This window comes from Aulostomus chinensis, chromosome 7 (genome assembly GCF_037954235.1).
Source record: "Aulostomus chinensis isolate RoL2024-O1b breed Wild chromosome 7, RoL_Achi_v1.0, whole genome shotgun sequence".
Taxonomy (NCBI): domain Eukaryota; kingdom Metazoa; phylum Chordata; class Actinopteri; order Syngnathiformes; family Aulostomidae; genus Aulostomus; species Aulostomus chinensis.
In genome coordinates, this window is record NC_141326.1 from 676,482 (window position 1) to 703,604 (window position 27,123).

At 49.5% G+C, this 27,123-nt stretch overlaps 1 protein-coding gene across 7 annotated transcripts in view; it reads left to right on the plus strand.

The window, feature by feature from the left end:
- The window catches only part of ripor1 (RHO family interacting cell polarization regulator 1), a 76,980-nt gene that overhangs the window by 29,119 nt on the left and 20,738 nt on the right, over positions 1–27,123 (plus strand). For 2 of the 7 annotated variants that reach the window (XM_086208006.1, XM_086208004.1), the window contains 6 exons: positions 16,439–16,562; positions 18,224–18,376; positions 19,747–19,825; positions 20,251–20,274; positions 20,360–20,413; positions 24,378–24,527. In XM_086208006.1, the coding sequence (XP_086064132.1) occupies positions 16,465–16,562; positions 18,224–18,376; positions 19,747–19,825; positions 20,251–20,274; positions 20,360–20,413; positions 24,378–24,527 (558 nt within the window). In that variant the 5' untranslated portion in view covers positions 16,439–16,464. Of the gene's footprint in view, positions 1–1,513; positions 1,657–1,738; positions 1,858–2,103; positions 2,471–9,828; positions 10,662–11,142; positions 11,232–16,438; positions 16,563–18,223; positions 18,377–19,746; positions 19,826–20,250; positions 20,275–20,359; positions 20,414–24,377; positions 24,528–27,123 lie in introns of those variants that run through there. The other 5 variants (XM_086208001.1, XM_086208005.1, XM_086208002.1 and 2 more) reach the window with 5 other exon arrangements.

Here is a 27,123-nt window from a genome sequence, read left to right on the forward strand (position 1 = left end):
AGAGCCAATGGTTGTCTGTCTCTATGTGTTGGCCCTGCCATGGACTGGTGACCTGTCCAGGGGGAAGGCTGCTGGGATAGGCTCCACCCCCACCACCCTCAACAGGAGAAGAGGGGGAACATGGAGGGATGGATGGATGGATGATGGATGATGGATGATGGCTGGATGGATGGATGGGTGGATGATGGATGGATGGATGGATGATGGGTGGATGGTGGATGATGGGTGGATGATGGATGATGGGTGGATGGTGGATGATGGGTGGATGGATGGATGGATGATGGGTGGATGATGGATGATGGATGATGGGTGGATGATGGATGATGGGTGGATGATGGATGGATGATGGATGATGGATGATGGGTGGATGATGGATGGATGATGGATGATGGGTGGATGATGGATGATGGGTGGATGATGGATGATGGGTGGATGATGGATGATGGATGATGGGTGGATGATGGATGATGGGTGGATGATGGATGGATGATGGATGATGGATGATGGGTGGATGATGGGTGGATGATGGATGGATGATGGATGATGGGTGGATGATGGATGATGGGTGGATGATGGATGATGGGTGGATGATGGATGATGGGTGGATGATGGATGATGGGTGGATGGTATCAGGAGGTAGAAAATCATAGTTTCATGTTGAATGAAAGTGAAACATCCTGTACTTTGTATCAAACAACATGGCATCGGCTGCTGCCATCGAAGCAGCAGGTCCAGGGTGTGAAGCTCCTGGGTGTTGCCCTTCAGGACCACTGATCTCAGACCAGACGTACGACTGTAGTGTCTAAAGTTCAACATGACGAACACAGGTTCTTCGTGCCTGTTCAAAAATATTCAAAATAGCAAGTTGATGCTAGAAACTTTGTCATACCACTTGTCTTCTTGTCGTCTTCTTGTCTCCTTCTGTTTCCAGCAGACTTGGCACTGCTTGGTGAATTGGTTTTGGTGGGTGATTCAGGAGGGGCCTCAGGTCACTTCTGTTGGGTTAGCATGACTGTGTGTCCCACAACTTAAAGTCCTTGTGCTAATGCGCTGTGCCGCATACTGACATGCCCAGACTAATCACGGCCTTGACGGTCTAATTACGCTGTCTCAAATCCCGATTTGGACTTAAAATCAATTGATCGTTTTGGCAGAGATTTTCAGCTTGAAGCAGCACATCTCTGTGGCCACCTTCTTCTGCTTCCTGCTGCTGTGTCGCTCTGATTCTCCAGACAGGACCACCTGCCATCGTCTACGGCATGTGAGACACTGGCTGGACATCAGCGTCTCATACAAGCCCACATCAAAGCCACCAAACTGTCCCTTTATGGCCTTGTGGGGTCCGTTTGGTCATTGTGTATGAGGGGTTCCCTGGCGCTTCGCCCACTAACTGTCGTGTGACTTCTGGCCTAAACATCATAGACTGTTCTGGTTTATTCTCCAAGTCGTCCACCTGACCTCGAGCTCCTCAACCTTTTGTCCTCACTCACACTCGTCTCCATACTGTCTTTAGGGTTTGTTCTTCTTCTTTTGCTCCTCTGTTTGTGGCATGATTGTCTTCATCCCTCGTTCTGTACCGCGTGGGAAGTCCTCGGCAGAGTTCCTCCATTTTCTCAGTGAACGCTGCATCTTGCTATGATGAGTGGGACTTCTGAGGTTGGTTCTCCAGCATGTTGTTGCAGATCCATTCCTTTCCCGACAGTTGACATTCATGTTTGGTTCGGGTTTCTCGTTTCAGCCGTCATTTGGGGGTTTGGAGATGGACTGATCAGGTTGCATCTGCCATCGTGTCACCTGCCCCCCCACCCCCCACCCCCAGAGCCTCTGTGTTCGGGCTTCCCTGCATCCATGGAAACGGTGAAGACAAATACTTTGTGTTTTTCTACCATGGTTCACAAATTAGCTTCATTTGTTCCATCAAATTACTTGCAAATACAGTGATTGTTTAAATGAGTAATTTCTGGGAATTAAGTGTGTGTATGTGTGTGTATGTGTGTATGTGTGTGTGTATGTGTGTATGTGTGTATATGTGTGTATGTGTGTGTGTATGTGTGTGTATGTGTGTGTATGTATGTGTGTGTGTGTGTGCATGTGTGTGGTCAGAAACAATGTGTTCAGCTGGGAGAAGGAGGGGCAGGAAAAATTATGATGTCATTGGGAAGAAAAAGAGGAAGGACTGCCCCCCACGGTTTCCTCCCTGCCCCCCTGCCCCCATCACTGTGACGGAGTGAGAAAGACAATCAGTAGGACAGAGGACAGATTGGAAGGATTAACGGTGTAAGCAGAGATGGGAGAAGAGGGAAGTGGAGGGAAGTGAACCAGGAGGACAGACAGAAGTTCGTAGCAGTAAAAGCTGAGAGACCAGAAGGAGGAGTGCCGGCCTGTACCAGGAGACACGGCCCAGATCTGGTCTCTGGGCTTGGAGGGTGGTCACCAGCCAGCGCAGCGACCATGTACAGTGGCTATGGAGGTATGCTCTAATCATTAACTCTGTGTTTGTGTGCTGCTCAACAGCTTTGTCACTTATTACAGTGACGGGGGACTCACAGGTGTTCACCATCTTGATTTGTTCGCCAGCAGCAGTTCTCTGCCATTGAATCGATTTGAAAACTCGCTCTGAATAATTGAATCTTTAGTTTTGCCAGTGAAATGTATTCACAGACCTTTTGGACCATGGTTATCTGAGTAGAATCACTGGTGTGTCTGCTGGAGGAGGTTTTTACCTGGCACAAGTCTGCTTTTATTTCTAAGGGAGATGAAGGGCTTTTGTTCCAATCCCTTGTTCCTGTCAGTGACGTTCGGAGTCTGGAGGGATTTGTTCACTTTCTGTTTCACGAGTTCCCTTTTCTATTCACTTGTTGCAGGCTGTTGATGAATATAATTTGTTACACTCTCAAACACAGTTGTTGTTTCCTAAAATAACATTGCAAACCCATAACTCTGTGTGTGTGTGTGTGTGTGTGTGTGTGTGTGTCTTGATAAAATTAAAGGTGATAATATTTAGATGAAGTAACCATAGCAACACTTACACATGGGAGAGGAGAGGAATGTCCCTAACAGAAGTTAAATCATTGACGTTTAAGTGGTTTACTTGAGCAGAGGTGTGTGTGTGTGTGTGTGTGTGTGTGTGTGTGTGTGTGTGTGTGTTTTGGATTTGTGTTGTTGAAATAATGTAGAATAAAAAATAGAGATGGGCCAGAACCTTTAGATTCTGATTAAACATTAAAGATCTTGTAAAGTTGTGACTATTAGTGACATGTCTGACATCTTGTTTCTGCTTGTGCAGCGTCTGGTAGTGATGCCAGCACAAGCACCACATCTGACACCTTCAGTGACAGTTCAGCTGTGTGGCTGGAGGAGGAAACATCTCATTTCCTTTGAGAGGTTCATTTGTGGGAGAAACATTCCCAGAGATGACAGCAGCCATGGGAGGGGGAGCAGGCGCTCTCTCGTAGCGGGTGGGGAAAAGAGGCTGCACCCTGCTTCTGGGTTTGTCCACTGGAGAGTTGATGTGTTTTATGGGGACAACAAGATGAGTCATGACAGAGTTCATCTCAGAGAAAAGTAGAACAGGGCGACATTTGGGCTGTAGAGCTGACGATGTAACATCGCTCCCTGCTCCTGCTCACAATTGGCGCTGCAGAACCAGGAGTTCCCAGTAGAGCTGCTCGAACTACAGAGTTTTATCTTTCTGTTGAAAGACATGGAAGGAGTGACGTGCTGAAATGGTAACTGAAAACAGCTCATTAACCCTCCACCTAATTGTTCATTAATTCATTTGAGAGCCTGACTGTCAGCTTCTCCCTCCCAGACTGGAAAGCAGAGAAACCACTCTTACTTGCTGGGGTGTACCGTCCTCCTGCACCTTATTCTGAGTTCTTAGAAGAACTCCCTGACTTTCTGTCTAACTTGGCATTGAACTCAGACAAAGTCATTCTAGTGGGTGACATTAACATCCATGTGGACGTCAATGATGATCCTCTGGCCACTGCGTTTAAGTCGCTTCTTGATTCTGTTGGCTTCTGTCAGAGGGTAAACAAACCCACTCCCACTTTTAATCACATCCTTGATTTAGTGCTCACTTATGGAATAGAAGCTGACCTCATCATAGTTCTTCCTCAGAACCCTGTCTTGTCTGATCACTCCTTAATTACATTTGAATTTACTTTAACAAATTATATCCTACCTGGGAAAAAGTCCCGCTTCAGTAGATGTCTATCTGACACTGCTGTTTCTAGATTTAGGAGCTTATTCCAGCAGAGCTTGCTGCCACATCTTGTAGTGATATAATGGGCAGTTATGCTGATTTCACCCCCTCGCAGGTAGACTATCTTGTGGACAGCACTGCAGCAGCACTCCTTGGGACACTTGATGCCGTCGCTCCCCTGAAAAAGAAGGTTATCAACCAGAAAAGAATAGTTCCCTGGTACAGCCCAGAGCTGCGTGCCTTAAAACAGAAGACCAGACAACTGGAAAGGAAGACACATTCCAGCCAGCACGAGGAAGTCCGCCAAGCCTGGAAGGAGAGTTTATTAATATATAAAAAAGAACTCCGTAATGCTAGAAGCGCTTACTACTCGTCCCTGATAGAAAAGAATAAGAACAACCCCAGGTTCCTCTTCAGCACCGTGGGCAGGCTCACCAAGAACCATAGTGCTGTTGAGCCATGCATCCCCCAACTCTCAGCAGTAACGACTTCCTATCTTTCTTCACTGAAAAGATTGTGAACATCAGAACAAAGATTGCCAGTAATGGAGGACAGACTACAGTCCCCATAGAAGCACCTCCCAGACTTGGTGCTCACTTGGACAGCTTCTCCCCATCGACCTGTCAGACTTGACTTCTGCAGTCACTTCCTCCAAGTCAGCCACTTGTCTGCTGGATCCCATCCCAACAAGCCTCCTTAAGGATGCCTTCCCTCTAGTCAACACTTCTATATTGAACCAAATTAATCTTTCCTTAGTCACAGGTTATGAGCCACAGGCCTTTAAGGTGGCTGTCATCAACCCTTTACTTAAAAACCTTCTCTTGACCCAGATGTGTTAGCCAACTATAGGCCGATATCCAACCTCCCTACATCTCCAAGATCCTTGAGAAGGTTGTCCTGGAGCAGCTACATGAACATCTGCACAGCAACGAGCTCTTTGAAGCCTTCCAGTCTGGATTCAGGGAACACCATAGCACTGAACCAGCACTGGTCAGAGTCTCTACTGATCTTCTTACGGCTTCAGACAGAGGTCTCGTCTCTGTCCTTTTGGACCTCAGTGCTGCATTTGACACCATCGACCACAGCATCCTGCTACAGAGACTAGACCATGAAACTGGGATTAAAGGACCTGCCCTAAAATGGGTTAAGTCCTACTTATCTGACAGGTTTCACTTTGTTAATGTTAATATTGACCATTCAGAGTACAGCAGAGTTACATATGGTGGACCACAGGGTTCAGTTTTAGGACCGATTCTCTTCCCTCTTTCCATGCTCCCATTAGGTGACATAATACGGAAGCACTCGATCAACTTCCACTGTTATGAGGACGACACACAACTCTACTGGTCGATGGAGCCAGACGACACAAGCCAGCTTACTAATCTGCTAGACTGCCTGGAAGACATGAAATCCTGGATGTCCTCTAACTTCTTTCTGCTAAATTCAGATCAAACTGAGGTCATCATTTTTGGACCTAAACCCCTCAGGGACACCTCTCTAACCAGATCACTACTCTAGATGGCATCACCCTGACCCCAAGTACAACTGCAAGGAACCTTGGAGTCGTTTTTGACCAGGACCTTTCCTTCAGCTCCCACATAAAGCATGTGACTAGGACCGCCTTCTTCCACCTGCGAAGTATTACTTAGTACTAAGATTAGGAACATCCTTTCCCAGAGTGATGCTGAGAAACTGGTGCATGCATTTATCACTTCTAGGCTGGACCACTGCAACTCTCTCCTGTCAGGATGTCCCAACAACTCTCTAAAGAGTCTCCAGCTGGTCCAGAACGCTGCAGCCAGGGTTCTGACAGGAATTGGAAGAGAGAACACATCTCTCCACTTTAGCTTCTCTCCTTCCTGTAGGATCTAGAATCCACTTCACAATCCTTCTGCTGACTCATCAGGCTCTCAATGATAAAGCTCCATCCTCTCTGAAAGAACTCATTAGTCCCTCCTGTCTTACTAGAGCACTCCGCTCCCAGAATGCAGGTCTGTTAGTGATTCCCAGTATCTCTAAAACAGACTGGGAGGTAGAGCCTTCAGGTACCATTTCCTCTACTGTGGAACCAGCATCTCTCCATGGGTCAGAGAGGCAGACACTTTAACTACTTTTAAGTCCAGACTTAAGACTTTCCTTTATGACAGAGCCTTCAGTCAGGACTGGTTCAGGTAGCTCTGAACCATTGATAGCTATGCTGCTACAGGCTTAGACTGCTGGGGGACACATCAGGTTACATGGAGCCCTCCTCTCCTCTCCTCTCCTCTCCTCTTTTCTCCTCCTTGGTGTCTCTCAGTCTCTCTGTGTTTCCACAGATCCACCAGAGCTCCAACCGCCGCCTGCATCGCCCCCCCCCTTTATCCCCTACTGTTACACTGGCCTGTGCTCCCCTCCCATGAACCAGTCTGCCATCCAGTCCCCCATCAAGCTGGCTTGCTCTCCCTGCCTCCCCTCCCATGAACCAGTCTACCATCCAGTCCCCCATCAAGTTGGCTTGCTCTCCCTGCCTCCCCTTCCACGAACCAGTCTACCATCCAGTCCCCCATCAAGCTGGCTTGCTCTCCCTGCCTCCCCTTCCATGAACCAGTCTACCATCCAGTCCCCCATCAAGTTGGCTTGCTCTCCCTGCCTCCCCTTCCATGAACCAGTCTGCCATCCAGTCCCCCATCAAGCTGGCTTGCTCTCCCTGCCTCCCCTCCCATGAACCAGTCTACTATCCAGTCCCCCATCAAGCTGGCTTGCTCTCCCTGCCTCCCCTTCCATGAACCAGTCTACCATCCAGTCCCCCATCAAGCTGGCTTGCTCTCCCTGCCTCCCCTTCCATGAACCAGTCTACCATCCAGTCCCCCATCAAGCTGGCTTGCTCTCGCTGCCTCCCCTCCCATGAACCAGTCTACCATCCAGTCCTCCATCAAGCTGGCTTGCTCTCCCTGCCTCCCCTCCCATGAACCAGTCTACCATCCAGTCCCCCATCAAGCTGGCTTGCTCTCCCTGCCTCCCCTCCCATGAACCAGTCTACCATCCAGTCCCCCATCAAGCTGGCTTGCTCTCCCTGCCTCCCGATGATGCCTCCATCTTCCCTTATCCAGGATGAGTTTACTTCCATGAAGTTTGGGATGGTTTCAAATGAAATGAGAAGACGAACCTTGCTTGAGATATCAGTGCCCAGTGGAGGTCTCTGCTCAATCGAGTTCAGTTGAGACACAAATAAGCAAGACAGACGATGATACAGGATATCGGACTTCATATTCTAAAGACAGTTTTGTGCTAATGAATTGGGGCAAAGAAGACAAACTCAAACATTTCATTTCTCAGAAACACACAAATATGAGGCGATGTTATGAATTGCACTTGTCTTCCTGAGCTTTCCCTCCTTGCAGGATGTAACTCCCTCCTGGGTTTCCTTTTCCTCTGGAGTGTATTATGATGGAGGGCAGGGTTGGCAGTGGTGAAACTGGCATGAATGTCTGTGTGTGGAGCCCAAAGAGAGCAGTGACCATGAGGTGAAGCTGTTGTGATCCTGGTGGCATTGTGTTGGCCAACAGTGAAGGTGAAGCACCTTTTTGAGTAACGTCACCTCCTATTCGTCCTCCCCGGCAGACGTTTGCTCTCAGCACATTTGGTGTCAGAAATAATTGTTGACAAACCTGAAAGTCATTACCAGCACTGAGAGAATATTAATGGCTCACTTACTGGTGGCGCTGTTCTGCAACAACTGTTGCCAAGTTACACTCCCAGATGCAGACCAACCATTATCACTGCCCTGAATTACTATGTCTAAGAGGGGACCAGGTTAATCCAGACTCTAAATTGACCGTAGGCGTGGCTGGGAGAGCCAATGGTTGTCTGTCTCTATGTGTTGGCCCTGCCATGGACTGGTGACCCGTCCAGGGGGAAGGCTGCTGGGATAGGCTTTCACACTGCTCACACGCAGAGAAGTGATCAGTGGCGTGAAGACAGCAGCAAAGGGCTGGGTTTGGGCTGGGGGTTAGAGGTCAGGTGTTTAGGGCTGGGGGTTAGAAGTCAGGTGTCTAGGGCTGGGGGTTAGAAGTCAGGTGTTTAGGGCTGGGGGTTAGAAGTCAGGTGTTTAGGGCTGGGGGTTAGAAGTCAGGTGTTTAGGGCTGGGGGTTAGAAGTCAGGTTTTTGGGGATGGGGGTTAGATGTCAGGTGTTTAGGGCTGGGGGTTGGAGGTCAGGTTTTTAGGGATGGGGGTTAGGGTTCAGGTGTTTAGGGCTGGGGGTCAGAGATCAAGTGTTTAGGGCTGGGGGTTAGGGGTCAGGTGTTTAGGGCTGGGGGTTAGAAGTCAGGTGTTTAGGGCTGTGGGTTAGAGGTCAGGTGTTTAGGGCTGGGGGTTAGGGGTCAGGTGTTTAGGGCTGGGGGTTAGAGGTCAGGTGTTTAGGGCTGGGGGTTAGGGGTCAGGTGTTTAGGGCTGGGGGTTAGAAGTCAGGTTTTTGGGGATGGGGGTTAGATGTCAGGTGTTTAGGGCTGGGGGTTGGAGGTCAGGTTTTTAGGGATGGGGGTTAGGGTTCAGGTGTTTAGGGCTGGGGGTCAGAGATCAAGTGTTTAGGGCTGGGGGTTAGGGGTCAGGTGTTTAGGGCTGGGGGTTAGAAGTCAGGTGTCTAGGGCTGGGGGTTAGAAGTCAGGTGTTTAGGGCTGGGGGTTAGAAGTCAGGTGTTTAGGGCTGGGGGTTAGAAGTCAGGTGTTTAGGGCTGGGGGTTAGAGGTCAGGTGTTTAGGGCTGGGGGTTAGGGGTCAGGTGTTTAGGGCTGGGGGTTAGAAGTCAGGTTTTTGGGGATGGGGGTTAGATGTCAGGTGTTTAGGGCTGGGGGTTGGAGGTCAGGTTTTTAGGGATGGGGGTTAGGGTTCAGGTGTTTAGGGCTGGGGGTCAGAGATCAAGTGTTTAGGGCTGGGGGTTAGGGGTCAGGTGTTTAGGGCTGGGGGTTAGAAGTCAGGTGTTTAGGGCTGTGGGTTAGAGGTCAGGTGTTTAGGGCTGGGGGTTAGGGGTCAGGTGTTTAGGGCTGGGGGTTAGAGGTCAGGTGTTTAGGGCTGGGGGTTAGGGGTCAGGTGTTTAGGGCTGGGGGTTAGAAGTCAGGTTTTTGGGGATGGGGGTTAGATGTCAGGTGTTTAGGGCTGGGGGTTGGAGGTCAGGTTTTTAGGGATGGGGGTTAGGGTTCAGGTGTTTAGGGCTGGGGGTCAGAGATCAAGTGTTTAGGGCTGGGGGTTAGGGGTCAGGTGTTTAGGGCTGGGGGTTAGAAGTCAGGTGTTTAGGGCTGGGGGTTAGAAGTCAGGTGTTTAGGGCTGTGGGTTAGAGGTCAGGTGTTTAGGGCTGGGGGTTAGGGGTCAGGTGTTTAGGGCTGGGGGTTAGAGGTCAGGTGTTTAGGGCTTGGGGTTAGGGGTCAGGTGTTTAGGGTTAGGGTTTATGCCTTGAGCTTTTAGGCAAACTGTGGAATCCACAGTAAAAGCCTCATGGTGGGCAGTGACATTGTTTTCATTGTTTTTCTGCTCTGATTGTTCTGACTAATCCTAACCCTCAGCAGCACACCTCTATGAGGGGATCTAAAGGTCACCAGATCTTTCCCTCTCCGGCTGTTGCTCTGGAGGAACAGCTCCTAGACTGGTAGTTGGGGTCCTGAGGCTCTAAAAAGTTTGTGTCTCCGGACATGGATCCTGTTGTGCTATCTTCAAGCCAGCTACGGCTCGATTAACATCTTTGTTTGATGACTTTACATGTAAAGTCAGAACAAACAATTGCTCCATGTTTGGTGTGAACATGGCTCTGCAACACATGAGAGTGATGACACGTGTTTCCACCACTGCTGCCACCAGCCCCACCAGCCTCACTGCTCCACCTCTGAAACCCTCCAGGTGAGCTATGCAGGCGGCTGGAGGATGGTTTCACTGACAGAGCCTCAGTGGGATGCTTTGATGGGGCAGTAGATAAGTGATATAATAGCAACTTGAATCTTAGGTGAAATGACATGAGATATTTTATTATCAGGAGCAGGCCCGTCCCTGGCTGAAAGGGTTGACTAGTGAGCTGTGTTTTGATGGTTTATGTGTGCTTTTCCAGAAAGGTCTGGGAGGGAGAGGCCAGAGAGTGTCCAACAATGGCCATTGTGTCAGCCGCTGGCTCGCTACAGAGGCACAGTGCTGGTGGTTCTGATCGAGCATCAATAGCAGAGCAGATGGTGTGACTGCAGTCTGCTGTTGTCATTTGGGCAGGGCAGCAACATGGAAGTCCCTAACAGCACCTCAGCCCTGAAGTGTGTGACACACGTCTCACCTCCAGCTGTGTGAAGTGTGAATGGAGGAGATGGACTGTTGCTGAATGGGAAGCTGACAGATTAGCTCATGAAAGGCCGGAGATTAAAAAGAGACGAGAGGAGGAGAAATGTGCCGGCTACCGCTGCTCTGCCTGAACTGGATCGCTGACACTTACCTGGATCGATGTCAAGGTTGGTGAACTCCTGGCTTGAATATCCGTTACTGAGTCCAGGTACAGCTCACTGTCACGAGTGCTGATTCATCATTAACTAGACATGTCCAGATGGATGAAGACGACAACTGCAGATGTGTTGGTTGACCTCTGACCCCCAAAATGTTTCCAGTCATTTCTGGAGTGTTTGTCTAACTGTCATGTCTGGTCACGCTTTTATATCAGGGGCTACAGATTACAGCCCTGCTGGACTCACTTTATATGCACCCAAGCTCAAGCACCCACACTCAGGTTCGATCACGCACGCTGACGAACTTACCGTGGGCACTGGTGCGGGGGGTGTGAATGCAGCCTGAGATGCGTATCCAATCGTGGTCTCACTCAGATAATCCCAGTCTGAGCCTGTTGGGGGGCAAGGAACTGTTGACTCTGACACCGGTTTGAGCTGCGTAGACGAGTGAGAACACTCCAATAATTCAGTCCCTATTGTTTAATCACAGGGCGGCCCGGTGGAGCAGTGGTCCTCACTGCGGCCCCCCAGCAAGAAGGTTGTGGGTGGAGCCCCGGCTGCAGCACGGGGTCTTTCTGTGTGAGTCTCCATGTTCTCCCTGTTCCAGCTGGGTTCTCTCTGGTACTCCAGCTTCCTCCACAGTCGAAAGACATCAAGAGGGACCAGGTTAATCCAGACTCTAAATTGACCGTAGGCGTGGCTGGGAGAGCCAATGGTTGTCTGTCTCTATGTGTTGGCCCTGCCATGGACTGGATGATGGATGGGTGGGTGGAGGGGTGGATGGATGGATGGAAGGAGGGAGGGAAGGATGGATGGATGGATGGGTGGGTGGAGGGGTGGGTGGATGGATGAATGGATGGATGGAAGGATGAATGGATGGATGATGGATGGATGGATGAAGGGATGGATGAATGGATGGATGGAAGGATGAATGGATGGATGATGGATGGATGGATGAAGGGATGGATGGATGGAAGGATGGAGGGAGGGAGGGAGGGAGGGATGGATGGTTAATCACACTGGAAATTAGGAGCTTGGATGAAAGATACGTGAATTGACTGGATTATCTCATAAACATCAGAAACACGAAGGAATAAGCAGAGACAAAGTATCAGTATTACATTTACAATCCAAGTATCTCATAGATGATGCAGTAGATTTAAGGTTTGTTGTTGTGGTAGGTGAGGTGCCCACCCGAACGTGTGCTTGCTAGAGCTGCTAAACATGGGATGAATGAAAACGAGAGGAATCTGATAACGAGTGAATCACTTCCTTGGTGAGTCACTCATAGCAACACGTGTGTTTCCACACATCTACCAGAAGCAGTGACTTGTGATGTGGAACTTGTTCCAGCGCAGTGGGAACCCAGTTAGTGAGGGAGGAACGTTCCTGAGTGGGATGGCCTCAGTGACTCAACTCCTCCACTGCTTCTGTTTGCTTGGCTGTTATCACCAACAGACCTCCTTCCTTTATATCTTCAACTCAGCAGCTCAGCTTCAACTGGGTTAAATCAACAAGTGTGTAGTTACAGCCAGCATATGTACACACACACACACACACACACACACACACACACACACACACACACATACACACACACACACATACACACACACATACACACACACACACACACACACACACACACACACACACACACACAGGGTTATTTTCATTCTGTAATAAAGTAACTGAGTTGCCAGAGGCAAAAACACAGTATATATATTAGTATACTTGATTACTTTCACATACGTGGATGGTATGAAAGTACTCTGTCCATCCCTTGCGATGGAGGTCCACTCCAGAACTGTCCTTTGTTCAATTTCCTGTCAGCAGAGCAAGTAGCATCTGACTTCCTGTTGGATTGTGACATTTCCTCTGTGCGGGGGTGGGGGTCATCTTGTAAAAGCCTTGGTAGAAACAGGATACAGGGCCGGGGGGGGGGGGGGGGGGCACTTTTTAGCCAGCAGCCTGGAAGTCGAGCAGCAGCTCCCACACTGACATGGGTCATAGTTGGTGTTCAGTTACCATGGAAATCACAACTGTGTCAGTGTGTTTTCCTCTTTCCTACCTCTCTCTCTCTGCACACGCACACACACACACACACACACACACACACACACACACACACACACACACACACACACACACACACAGTCCACATCTGAGAAACTCAAAGATTAACTGCTAATCAATGAGCTTACCTCTGGTGGATTAGCAGGCACATTGTGGTCCTGCACCTGTCGGGCTGCAGCTCTCTGGCCGCCACGAGGCTGCTGCTGCTGTCAGTTGTTCCTGAGTCTCCATGGTAAACAACCCACCTTGAATGGCTTGTTTACTCTCAACAGATATGGGGGAGCTCAATACATCAGGTTGCTATTGATGAACAGTTCTGTTGTGGTATGTGTTACTTCTCTTGGCAAATTTTAAATGATAAAAATGCAAAAAAACAAAACAATATTTGTGGATGTCAGATTTTTTGAAACTGTTCACCAAAATCAACCAAACAAATGGCTTAACAATTGCTCCACTTTTTAGTTCAAGGTTATTCAGTGTTTTATTTAGAAGAACTCAGAAGTTCATGCAGAAATATGCTGCTGACCAGAGTTGAACCAGAGCAGCGTAGCGACTCTCGTCAGCTGCAGCAGGGGCCACCATGGTTCCTCAGCGGCCACACTGGCTTGGATGGATCAGTGTGGAAGGAGCCACACATCAGCCAATCAGAGGGAGGCATGAAACACACCTGCTGGAATATGTTGGGGAATCTGAACTGGTTTTACTGGATGTGTCAGTTTGTTGAACTCTGAGGTCACAGTGAAAAGATCCACTTGGTACCCATCAACGATCCATATATTGATGTATTGATGACTGATCAGACACACAGTCTTCATCGTAGTCGTCCTCCGCTAATCCAGCAGCCTCAGCAAGGAAGCCCAGACTGTCCTCTCCCAGCCACTTTCACCAGCTCTTCCAAGGGAATCCCAAGGCGTTCCCAGGCCAGCCGAGAGATATAATCCCTCCAGCGTGTCCTGGGTCGGCCCCAAGGCTTCCTCCTGGTTGGACCTGCCTGGAACACCTCCTGAGGGAGGCCTCCTCACCAGATGCCTGAACTACCTCCACTGACTCCTCTACCTGGAGGAGCAGCAGCTCTACTCTGAGTCCCTCCTGAAGGACTGAGCTTCTCACTCTGTCTCTAAGGGAGAGCCCAGCCTCCCTGAGGAGGAAACTCATTTTGACCACTTGTATTCAGGATCTTGTTCTTTCAGTCATTACCCAGAGCTCATGACCACAGGTGAGGGGTGGAACGTAGATTGACCGGTAAATCAAGAGCCTCACCTTTTGGCTAAGCTTCCTCTTCACCACAATGGACTGGTTTAGCACCTGCATCACTGCAGACGCCACCCCAATCCACCGGTCAATTTGGAGTACCCCCCCCCCCCCCACAGGGTGCTCCTAGGAACACAGTCAAAAGCCTTCCCCAAATACACAAAACACATGTGGACTGGTTGGGCAAACTCCCATGCCCCCTCCAGCACCCTAGCGAGGGTGAAGAGCTGATCTACGGTTCCACACCCGGGACGAAAACCACACTGCTCCTCCTCAAACTGAGGTTCGACTATCACCCTGACCCTCCTCTCCAGTACTCTGGCGTAGACCTTTCCAGGGGGGGTGAGGAGTGTGATCCCCCGATAGTTGGAACACACCCTCTGGTCCCCTTTCTTAAAGATGGGGACCACCACCCCAGTCTGCCACTCCAAAGGCACCGCCCCCGATGTCAACACAATATTGCAGAGACGTGTCAACCAAGACAGCCCCACAACATCCAGAGCCTTGAGATACCAGGACAGATCTCATCTGCCCCAGGAGCTCTGCCACTGTGGAGTTGTTTAACTGCCTCGGTGACTTATGCCCTGGAGATTGGTTGATTCCTCCCCAAGCACTTCCCAAACTCTGTTTCCTCCATGGAATACGTGTTGGTGGGATTGGGGAGATCAAAGTATTCCTTCCACCGCCCAATTATCTCCCCAGTTGACGTCTGCAGTCTCCCGTCCCCACTGTAAATAGTGTGGGCAAGTTGCCGCCTTCCCCCCCGAGGCAACGGACGGTTTGCCAGAACCTCATCAGAGCTGACTGATAGTCATTCTCCATGGCATCACTGAACTTCTCCCACGCCCAAGTTTTTGCCTTGGCAAACACCATGGCTGCACACTGCTTGGCCTGCCAGTACTGGTCAGCTGCCTCTGGAGACCCACCAGCCAACCATGTCCACCAGCGGGGGATTATCGCTGTGACCAGCCCCAGCAGCCTTACAGCCACAGCTCACAACAGCCACCTCGACAATGGCAGAGCAGAATATGGCCCATTCGGACTCAATGTCCCCCACTGCCCCTGGGATGCGGTCAAAGCTCTGCCGGAGGTGGGAGTTGAAGATCATTGTGACAGGTTCTTCTGCCAGGCATTCCCAGCAAACCCTCACTACTCGTTTGGGCCTACCAGGTCTGCGCGCCGTCCTCCCTGCCACCTGATCCAACTCACCACCAGATGGTGATCAGTTGACAGCCCAGCTCCTCTCTTCACCCGAGTGTCCAGAACATGTGGTTGCAGGTCAGATGATACGACTATAAAATCGATCATAGACCTACGACCAAGGATGTCCTGGTGCCATGTGCACCGGTGGGCATTCTTATGTTCAAACATGGTGTTAGTTATGGACAAACTGCAACTCGCACATAAGTCCAATAACTGCACATCACTCGGGTTCAGGTCGAGCCTGCCGTTCCTACCAATCATGCCCCTCCAGGTCACACTGTCATTACCCACGTGAGTGTTGAAGTCTCCCAGTAGGACAATGGAGTTGATCAGTTGGTGTGCCATCCAGCACCCTTCCCAAGGACTCCAAAAAGGCTGGGTATTCTGAACTGCTCTTTGGCACATAAGTGCAGACAACAGTCAGGACCCATTCCCCAGCCTGAAGGCGCAGGGAAGCAGCCCTTTCGTCTACCAAAGTAAACCCCAACGTAAAGGCAGAGAGTCTGGGAGCTATCAAAAAGCCCATCCTGGCCCTCCGCCTCTCACCCGTGGCAACTCCAGCGAAGGAGAGAGTCCAAACCCTCTCAAGGACTTGGACTATATCTAGCCAGTAATGCTCAACATATTCCACCAGCTCCGGCTCCTTCCCCGCCCGAGAAGTAACATTCCGTGTCCCAAAAGCCAGCTTTCATGCCTGGGGATCAGATAGCCAAGACCCCCGCCATGGTCTGCTGCTCAAACCACATAGCACCAAACCCTTCCGGTTCCTCCTGCGGGCGGTGGGTCCATGGGAGGACGAGTCCATGTATCCCTTTCGGGCTGAGCCCTACTGGACCTCATGGACTAAGGCCCAACCACCAGCCACTCGCCATAGGGCCCCTACCCTGGGCCTGGCTCCAGAGCGGGGCCCCGATGCCCCCCTGGGTACACAAACTCATTGATTTAAATTCCATGAAAGGATCGGACACACTGAATTATCTCATAAGTATATGAACATAAGTCAGTGGGTGGAGCCATTGATGTCAGCGCTCTCATCCAGCTGATGGAGGAGTATGTGACATCAGCAGTACCTTTGATAGTAACACACACTCAGTATATACTCACTGCTGACTGAGTACACACTCTGGGCATGCTCAGTACACTACTATACTCATGTCTGACATTTCTACATAAAACATTTCATAACTTCCTCAGTCAGTATTTGTACTTGCAGAAATGTGTGTGAGTGTTTAATAGTATGTGTCTGCTGTTCACAGGGGGTCCGTCCCGAGCTCTGTCCACCATGTCTCTGTCAGGGTGTCCAGTGAGACGCCCCAACTCCAGATCCATCACTAGGAGCCAGAGCTTCACTGGAGTCAATACCTACGACAAGACCTACAGGTACACAGCTGCAAATTTAGACATTCCCCTGTGATGGAGTCACTTATGTTGATCATGTGGGAGCTAAAAGCCTGCAATGCTAGTCAGCATTAGCGCCATAGACGCATGCCAGTGTTGTAGGTCTGAGTGCGACAGCTCTGTGATGATCATCACCTCAGCAATCACAGGAAGATGTTGAACTGTCGTCGTCATCGTCCTCCTCTGCTTATCCGGTTGATGCGGGTCGTGGCAGCAGCAGCCTCAGCAAGGAAGCCCAGACTGTCCTCTCCCAGCCACTTCCACCAGCTCTTGTGGGGAATCCTGAGGTGTTCCCAGGCCAGCCGAGAGATATAATCCCTCCAGCGTGTCCTGGGTCGGCCTGAGGCCTCCTCCTGCTCAGACATGCCTGGAACACCTCCTGAGGGAGGCGTCCTCACCAGATGCCTGAACCACCTCCACTGACTCCTCTACATGGAGGAGCAGCAGCTCTACTCTGAGTCCCTCCTGAAGAACTGAGCTTCTCACCCTGTCTCTAAGGGAGAGCCCAGCCTCCCTGAGGAGGAAACCCATTTCAGCCGCTTGTATTCAGGATTGAATTGTTCTTTCAGTCATTACCCAGAGCTCATGACCACAGGTGAGGGTTGGAACCTCGATCGACAGGTAAATCAAGCTCTCTCTTCACCACAACGGACTGGTTTAGCACCCGCATAACTGCGGACGCCCAATCCACCTGTCAATCTCCCGCTCCATCCTACCCTCACTCGTGAACAAGACCCTGAGACACTGAAAATCCTCCACCTGAGGCAGGACTTCCTCCCCAACCTGGAGTGGGCAGACCACCCTTTTCCAGCTGATGATGAGATGTTGAACCTCGACTGGTAAATCAGCAACTGTTCAACTTGACCTCCAGACTCACGTCAACATGTGTGTCAACGTTGGCTGCTTCTGTTCCTCCAATGCATCTTTGTTGCCATGACGACCTCTTAGCTGACTGATACGATGTGCTTTCACTCATAAACGTGTTCCTCCTCATGATTCTCCTCCAGTACCTGAAGTGCTAGCTGTAGTAGTTTTCTCCTCCTGTGATACTGTGAAGAGATCACAGCAGCGACGCCATGTTTGCTCTCAAGAGGTGCAGCAGTCTAAATATAAGAAGTATGAGGGGTCACTTGCTCAGTCTGTCGATGATGATGACACTAGTCCTCCACTGAAGCAGGTTCTTTGGTGTCTTCCTGCCCCTCTAAGCCAGTTGTATGATGGAAGCATGCCGACGTCACCTGCTGGACTAGAGTGTCACACTATCCACAGCCAGCTGACGCCGCTCTTCCAAGCCTCGATCGTACCCAAACTGAAGTCATGCCATGATAACCTGAGGACATTGAACTATACTTCGTTATACTCAATGATGTAGTGTAGTTGAAGTATCACGTGGGATGATTCAACAGCACGACAAGTTACATCCCGATGTCATGTCTGTGTTTGAGGAGGCAAAAGTATCAAGTTTCCAGGAACAGGAGTGACCTTTTGGAGTCGATGATGTCACAGCCATTTCAAACATGCCTGCCTCCCACAGATTATGTCGGTGTAGTCATCGTTTGAGAAGGATGACGATGAAGACAGTGATGATGATGATGATGATGATGATGATGATGATGATTATAATTATACTTTTGTTGTTGCAGGAACCTTGCAGTGTTCAGCACTCCAGGTCTCAGCAGAAAGCCCAGCAGAGCCAGTAGGATGTTCACCACGTCTGCCAAATCCAACCCGCCTCCCAAAGTCCCTCAACCAGAGCGCCTCGACGAGGTGTACGAGGCTCTAAAGAGAGGCCTGCAGTAAGAACATGAAACAGGACACAGAGGACATGCCAGGACACAGGACACAGGACACACAACCCATGACACAGGACACACAGGACACAAGACACAGGACACAGGACACATAGGACACACAGGACACACAACCCATGACACAGGACACAGGACACACAGGACACAGGACACCCAACCCATGACAAAGGACAATTGAAACAGGACACACGACACACAACCCATGACACAGGACACACAACCCATGACACAGGACACACAGGACACACAACCCATGACACAGGACACAGGACACACAGGACACAGGACACACAACCCATGACAAAGGACAATTGAAACAGGACACAGGACACAAAACACATACCAGAGCAGCAACAGTCAGGGTTCATCTGGAAAAATGTCTGACCGCTGACGGCCTTGTTCGGACCAGGGTTCTGGTTCATTATACTATTATACTGGGTTCAGTATCGGCACCACCCCCCCTTCAGCTTCTGTGTAAACGAGTCTGATAACTCCTTCCACGGGTTTGATGAGGATACCTAAGGAGTCACTTGAGCTTCAAGAAATTCTAAGTGGACAGTAGCATTCGCTTCTCCAGGAAGAAGACAAATACACGTGACCTTTGCCCTTTGACCACCAACATCCACTCAGGTCATCCCTGAGTCCTGGTGGACATCTAAGCCACATTTGGAGAAGTCCTCTTGGGCTCTCCAGAGATGCTGCACTACTGAGGATTGACCTGAACACACACTGCCTCTAGTGGACAGATTCAGCTGGTGCAGAGGCGGAGCAGCCAACACAACTCAGCAGGCTACTTAACGACCACCTCTGATGTCACCGCTGGCATTTCTAATGACCACTGAGAGTCAGGCATACGTGGGGTGTCACTGCCAACCCCACGATCTCTTTCTCTCACACACACACACTTGCACACATCCTTACACACGCACACACACACACACACACACACACACACACACACACACACACACACACACACACACACACACACACACTGCTGCTGGTCCACTCCCACTCTTGTGTGACATCACCATGTAGCCACCTAGAATGTACGGTGTCTGTTTCCTGTAATGAAGGTGAAAATACAGCTGAATGTGACTTAAAGTACCTGCACAAAACACAACCACAGGGGTCTGCAGAGGGATGGTGTTCTTTTCATGGTGGTAGTGACATCCTTTCCACAGTATAACAGTGACATGGTGACTCTTCAGAAATGTAGAGGTTGTGTATGCTGTGTTGCTGCGTTGAGATCACCTACACATGAAGGAACATAATGTGTGTGTGTGTGTGTGTGTGTGTGTGTGTGTGTGTGTGTGTGTGTGTGTGTGTGTGTGTGTGTGTGTGTGTGCTCTCAGGTCTTATCTGCAGGTTCATCAGATGGACTTGGACAGCCTCACCAGACAGATCAAAGAATCAAAGAGAAACTCAAGGCTGGTATGTTGTAGTATTTTACGGTCATTTTCCCTGGTGATTTAAGGTGTGAGTGTGTTGGAGCACGTGGGACACCTGTAAACACTGTAGCTTTGACTGAGGTGCAGGTGCTCATGTGGGAGCAGCTAAGACTGAAGAATGAGTCTGTCAGAGTTCCAGAGTGGTCATGCGCCAGGTGTTGCTATAGCTGATATGACAAACCTCCAGATATGAAACTCTGAAATAAAGAGAAGTCAAATGTTCTCTGAAACAACGTATTGCGTGACTGATCAACGCAGGAATGGACAGTAAAGGCAAGAACGTTCGACTCTCCAACTGCAGCTGCAGTAAAAGTGTAGAAACACCAAGAACTAATTCAAAAGAACACCTGAGACCACTCAAGTCATGAGTGAGAGATACTGCTGACACCACACTTCCTGCCTCCACAGGGCTTCCTGTATGAACTCGACAAGGTGAGCAGGCAGTACACCGTATTTGGAGTAGAGCTCAGCTGGTGCTGTCCACTGTGAGTAAATGTGATGTACTTTTCTTTGACAGCAAGTAAAAATGACTGAAAGGTACATCAGACGACTGGAGTTCCACCTGAGCAAGGTAAGACCCGGGTGACCCGACCTCCCTGGTCAGTGGAGGGAGGCGTTCCGTTGCTCACATTAGCGCCCAGAAGCAGGTTGTCATCAGCACATGCTGGCACCGACAGTCCAGTGTGATGCAGCATTAGATATAAAAATGAAATATTGTAGAAAGTAAAGACAGGATATCAGATCTGATACTTCTGATCAATCATGAATACATCAAAATAAATGGTGAGAGATGTAAGTCCCAGACCTTCAGAATACTAGGTAGACTATAGGGTGGGTTAGCTAAAGACCAGGTAGGCCATAGGGAGGATTAGCTAAAGACCAGGTAGGCTATAGGAAGGATTAGCTAAAGACCAGGTAGGCTATAGGGAGGATTAGCTAAAGACCAGGTAGGCTATAGGGCGGGTTAGCTAAAGACCAGGTAGGCCATAGGGAGGATTAGCTAAAGACCAGGTAGGCTATAGGGCGGATTAGCTAAAGACCAGGTAGGCTATAGGGAGGATTAGCTAAAGACCAGGTAGGCTATAGGGCGGGTTAGCTAAAGACCAGGTAGGCTATAGGGTGGGTTAGCTAAACACCAAATAGGCTATAGTCTGTGTAGCTAAACACCAAATAGGCTATAGGCCGGTTAGCTAAACACCAAATAGGCTATAGGCCGGTTAGCTAAACACCAAATAGGCTATAGGCCAGTTAGCTAAAGACCAGGTAGGCTATAGGGCGGGTTAGCTAAACACCAGGTAGGCTATAGGGCGGGTTAGCTAAACACCAAATAGGCTATAGGCTGGGTAGCTAAACACCAAATAGGCTATAGCCTGGTTAGCTAAAGACCAGGTAGTTTATAGACCAGGTAGGCTATAGGGAGGATTAGCTAAAGACCAGGTAGGCTATAGGGCGGGTTAGCTAAAAACCAGGTAGGCTATAGGGCGGGTTAGCTAAACACCAAATAGGCTATAGGCTGGGTAGCTAAACACCAAATAGGCTATAGGCCGGTTAGCTAAAGACCAGGTAGGCTATAGGCCGGTTAGCTAAACACCAAATAGGCTGTAGGCCGGTTAGCTAAAGACCAGGTAGGCTATAGGGCGGGTTAGCTAAAGACCAGGTAGGCTATAGGGAGGATTAGCTAAAGACCAGGTAGGCTATAGGGCGGGTTAGCTAAAGACCAGGTAGGCCATAGGGAGGATTAGCTAAAGACCAGGTAGGCTATAGGGCGGATTAGCTAAAGACCAGGTAGGCTATAGGGAGGATTAGCTAAAGACCAGGTAGGCTATAGGGCGGGTTAGCTAAAGACCAGGTAGGCTATAGGGTGGGTTAGCTAAACACCAAATAGGCTATAGTCTGTGTAGCTAAACACCAAATAGGCTATAGGCCGGTTAGCTAAACACCAAATAGGCTATAGGCCGGTTAGCTAAACACCAAATAGGCTATAGGCCAGTTAGCTAAAGACCAGGTAGGCTATAGGGCGGGTTAGCTAAACACCAGGTAGGCTATAGGGCGGGTTAGCTAAACACCAAATAGGCTATAGGCTGGGTAGCTAAACACCAAATAGGCTATAGCCTGGTTAGCTAAAGACCAGGTAGTTTATAGACCAGGTAGGCTATAGGGAGGATTAGCTAAAGACCAGGTAGGCTATAGGGCGGGTTAGCTAAAAACCAGGTAGGCTATAGGGCGGGTTAGCTAAACACCAAATAGGCTATAGGCTGGGTAGCTAAACACCAAATAGGCTATAGGCCGGTTAGCTAAAGACCAGGTAGGCTATAGGCCGGTTAGCTAAACACCAAATAGGCTGTAGGCCGGTTAGCTAAAGACCAGGTAGGCTATAGGGCGGGTTAGCTAAAGACCAGGTAGGCTATAGGGCGGGTTAGCTAAAAACCAGGTAGGCTATAGGGCGGGTTAGCTAAACACCAAATAGGCTATAGGCTGGGTAGCTAAACACCAAATAGGCTATAGGCTGGTCAGCTAAAGACCAGGTAGGCTATAGGCCGGTTAGCTAAACACCAAATAGGCTGTAGGCCGGTTAGCTAAAGTCCAGGTAGGCTATAGGGTGGGTTAGCTAAAGACCAGGTAGGCTATAGGCCGGTTAGCTAAAGACCAGGTAGGCTATAGGGCGGGTTAGCTAAAGACCAGGTAGGCTATAGGGAGGATTAGCTAAAGACCAGGTAGGCTATAGGGCGGGTTAGCTAAAGACCAGGTAGGCTATAGGCCGGTTAGCTAAACACCAAATAGGCTGTAGGCCGGTTAGCTAAAGACCAGGTAGGCTATAGGGCGGGTTAGCTAAACACCAAATAGGCTATAGGCTGGGTAGCTAAACACCAAATAGGCTATAGGCTGGTCAGCTAAAGACCAGGTAGGCTATAGGCCGGTTAGCTGAACACCAAATAGGCTGTAGGCCGGTTAGCTAAAGTCCAGGTAGGCTATAGGGTGGGTTAGCTAAAGACCAGGTAGGCTATAGGCCGGTTAGCTAAAGACCAGGTAGGCTATAGGGCGGGTTAGCTAAAGACCAGGTAGGCTATAGGGAGGATTAGCTAAAGACCAGGTAGGCTATAGGGCGGGTTAGCTAAAGACCAGGTAGGCTATAGGGCGGATTAGCTAAAGACCAGGTAGGCCATAGGGAGGATTAGCTAAAGACCAGGTAGGCTATAGGGCGGGTTAGCTAAAGACCAGGTAGGCTATAGGGAGGATTAGCTAAAGACCAGGTAGGCTATAGGGCGGGTTAGCTAAAGACCAGGTAGGCTATAGGGTGGGTTAGCTAAACACCAAATAGGCTATAGTCTGTGTAGCTAAACACCAAATAGGCGAGAGGCCGGTTAGCTAAACACCAAATAGGCTATAGGCCGGTTAGCTAAACACCAAATAGGCTATAGGCCAGTTAGCAAAAGACCAGGTAGGCTATAGGGCGGGTTAGCTAAACACCAGGTAGGCTATAGGGCGGGTTAGCTAAACACCAAATAGGCTATAGGCTGGGTAGCTAAACACCAAATAGGCTATAGCCTGGTTAGCTAAAGACCAGGTAGTTTATAGACCAGGTAGGCTATAGGGAGGATTAGCTAAAGACCAGGTAGGCTATAGGGCGGGTTAGCTAAAAACCAGGTAGGCTATAGGGCGGGTTAGCTAAACACCAAATAGGCTATAGGCTGGGTAGCTAAACACCAAATAGGCTATAGGCCGGTTAGCTAAAGACCAGGTAGGCTATAGGCCGGTTAGCTAAACACCAAATAGGCTGTAGGCCGGTTAGCTAAAGACCAGGTAGGCTATAGGGCGGGTTAGCTAAAGACCAGGTAGGCTATAGGGCGGGTTAGCTAAACACCAAATAGGCTATAGGCTGGGTAGCTAAACACCAAATAGGCTATAGCCTGGTTAGCTAAACACCAGGTAGGCTATAGACCAGGTAGGCTATAGGGAGGATTAGCTAAAGACCAGGTAGGCTATAGGGCGGGTTAGCTAAAAACCAGGTAGGCTATAGGGCGGGTTAGCTAAACACCAAATAGGCTATAGGCTGGGTAGCTAAACACCAAATAGGCTATAGGCTGGTCAGCTAAAGACCAGGTAGGCTATAGGCCGGTTAGCTAAACACCAAATAGGCTGTAGGCCGGTTAGCTAAAGTCCAGGTAGGCTATAGGGTGGGTTAGCTAAAGACCAGGTAGGCTATAGGCCGGTTAGCTAAAGACCAGGTAGGCTATAGGGCGGGTTAGCTAAAGACCAGGTAGGCTATAGGGAGGATTAGCTAAAGACCAGGTAGGCTATAGGGCGGGTTAGCTAAAGACCAGGTAGGCTATAGGGCGGGTTAGCTAAAGACCAGGTAGGCTATAGGGCGGGTTAGCTAAAGACCAGGTAGGCTACAGGGCGGGTTAGCTAAAGACCAGGTAGGCTATAGGGCGGGTTAGCTAAAGACCAGGAAGGCCGGTTAGCTTGCAGTTTCAGGTCTCTGCGCATGTGGACTGAAGATGAGAATTATGCAGATCTGCTCCATGTTTTCCCAGATAGAGGAGCTGTATGAGGCCTACTGCCTGCAGAGGAGACTCAGGGAAGGAGCTGACAAAATGGTGAAGGCCTACACTGCCTCCTCAGCCAGCAAGGAGGCCAAGGAGAGCTTGGCGGAGGCCAATAAAGGCTACAAAGAGTACACAGAGGTAAGAGGAGGAGGCCAGAGGATCGGGAGGCATCTGACCATACAGGAACAGCAGCTCCACAGTCCAGACCCGCCGGGTCGACTTGGATGAAACCTCTGTGCCTTCACTCTGTGATACACTGGAACTGCAGTACAACTGAACGGTTTAAGATGTGCTCATACTGAAGCACATATTCATGAAATCACTGTTGGCTGCGGTGAGCAATTTTGGTTAAAAAAAAGAGTCCATCCATGTTGAGATTGATTTCCTTCAATATGAGCTTTCGCGCGCCGGATACCGGATACTTGCTGCTAAGAGTCCCAGCAGCAAACAGAGGAAGGTAGAAGCAGTAAGAAGGGATTTTGAACGGGTGTCTCATATTTGAAAACTTCCCACCTCAGCCAAGATGGCTGCTGCCAGCTGCTGTGTTTGGTTATTAGTGAGTTGCCGTGTTTGATACTGGGATGATGGAGTTCATCTGACAGGAAGTGAAAGCAGCACCACAAGGCAGCAACATGTGGCGTAGAGAGCTGGCGGTGACGTCTGAGTCATGGACTTCCTCATCTCCTGCCCGTGGTCACACTGATGATGTCTCTCTGTTTATTAACAATCAAATTCACAAAAAGCTGCGACTGCATGTTTGTCTCTTTCTGTTGAAAGACAACAGCCTGAGTATGGAGAGAGATCTGTGTCAAGAAATTGACAAGGTTATCAAAACTATTGACAAGGTTATCAAAAAAAAAGTTTATGAAACGTACAAAAAGTAAAGATAAATGTAATAAATGCAAATTTAAAAGGTTTGTAGCAAACTGTCTTTCTCTCAAATCGTTTTTCTTTGCTCTCAGGTTCTTTTTTCTCCCAAAACTGAAGTCTTTGCTCTCATTTTTTTTTCTGTGCTCACTGTTGGGCGGAATCTAGTGGGCGGGACCATGTCCCTTTTGGTCAGTCTGGGATAGATTGACAGTTGGGTGAGGAGTTGCTAATGGGAACTATGGAGAGAGATAAAGAATGAACGACAGTGCAGTCATCCGAGGCTTTGCCTGATCGTTGTGTCAGCAGGGTTTCTGATGAGTGGCACTGGAGGACAGGAGGACAGGAGGACCAGGAGAACGTAGGACACGTGTGTTGCTTGCAGTGGGCAAACTGCCGGTCTAAAATGTACACGGAATGAGGACATCCCAGAATGCAATGCAGCATGACATCAATTCAAATGATTCTGTTCAGATCCCTCAACTCCTCAGCTGTCAGTCTATCCCAGACTGACCAATAGGGACATGGTCCCGCCCACTGGATTCTGCCCAACAGTGAGCACAGAAAAAAATTGAGAACAAAGACTTCGGTTTTGCGGGCGGCCCGGTGGAGCAGTGATCCTCCCTGTGGCCCCCCAGCAAGAAGGTTGTGGGTGGAGCCCCGGCTGCAGCACGGGGTCTTTCTGTGTGAGTCTCCATGTTCTCCCTGTTCCTGCTGGGTTCTCTCTGGTACTCCAGCTTCCTCCACAGTCCAAAGACATCAAGAGGGACCAGGTTAATCCAGACTCTAAATTGACCGTAGGCGTGGCTGGGAGAGCCAATGGTTGTCTGTCTCTATGTGCTGGCCCTGCCATGGACTGGTGACCCGTCCAGGGGGAAGGCTGCTGGGATAGGCTCCACCCCACCACCCTGAACAGGAGAAGAGGGAGAACATGGAGGGATGGAGGGATGGATGATGGATGGAGGGATGATGAATGGATGATGAATGGATGATGAATGGATGGATGATGGATGATGGATGGATGGATGATGGATGGATGGATGGATGATGGATGGATGATGGATGGATGATGGAAGGATGATGGATGGATGATGGATGGATGGATGATGGATGGATGATTGATGGATGATGGATGGATGATGGATGGACTTTGGTTTTGACAGAGACAACAGAACCTGGGAGGAAAGGAAAACTATTTGAGAGAAAGAGAGTTTGCCAGCAAACCTCTTAAATGTGCCAGCGATAGATTTTAACCACACATTTCCTCACCTTTTTGATCACCTTGTCAGTCGTTGCTCTCAAATCTTTGTTTGGTTTCAGTGTGAAAAGTTTTGCTCAGTTTTTCTGCCCTCCTCTCTTTTTTCTCCTCGTGTGATACTGACACAAACCTCTCTCCATTCCTGAGTGACAGAGGCAAACAGTCGCCCCTTGTTCATCAGGATAGTTACCACGCACCGTCGCTCTACAGCCAACACCCGACTGGTCTGTGTTTTCTACCCATTCTCAGTTTAACTTATCGCTGAAGAAGAACAGCAATGTTGAAGCGTGGGGCTTCGTGACACACCCGCTTGGCTGAGAATGAGTAGATGACCTCATCAGTCCGTGAGAATATCACGCCACTGGCATGTGGCTGGTCTCCAGCTATCACAGTTTAAGAGGCCATGTGTGTGCGTGCGTGTGGCTACAGGACTGTACTGTGTACATATGAAGTAGCTCCATTCAGGCTCTTCCTGGTTGAGAGGAAGAGAACACGGTGATCAGCTGTGGTGACACCGAGGTCAAAGAGTGGTTGATTATTGTGATATCATTTTTTCAGACTAATTTTAGGAAGGGAGCATGTTTGTACTCCAAGGATCCATTTGAGGTT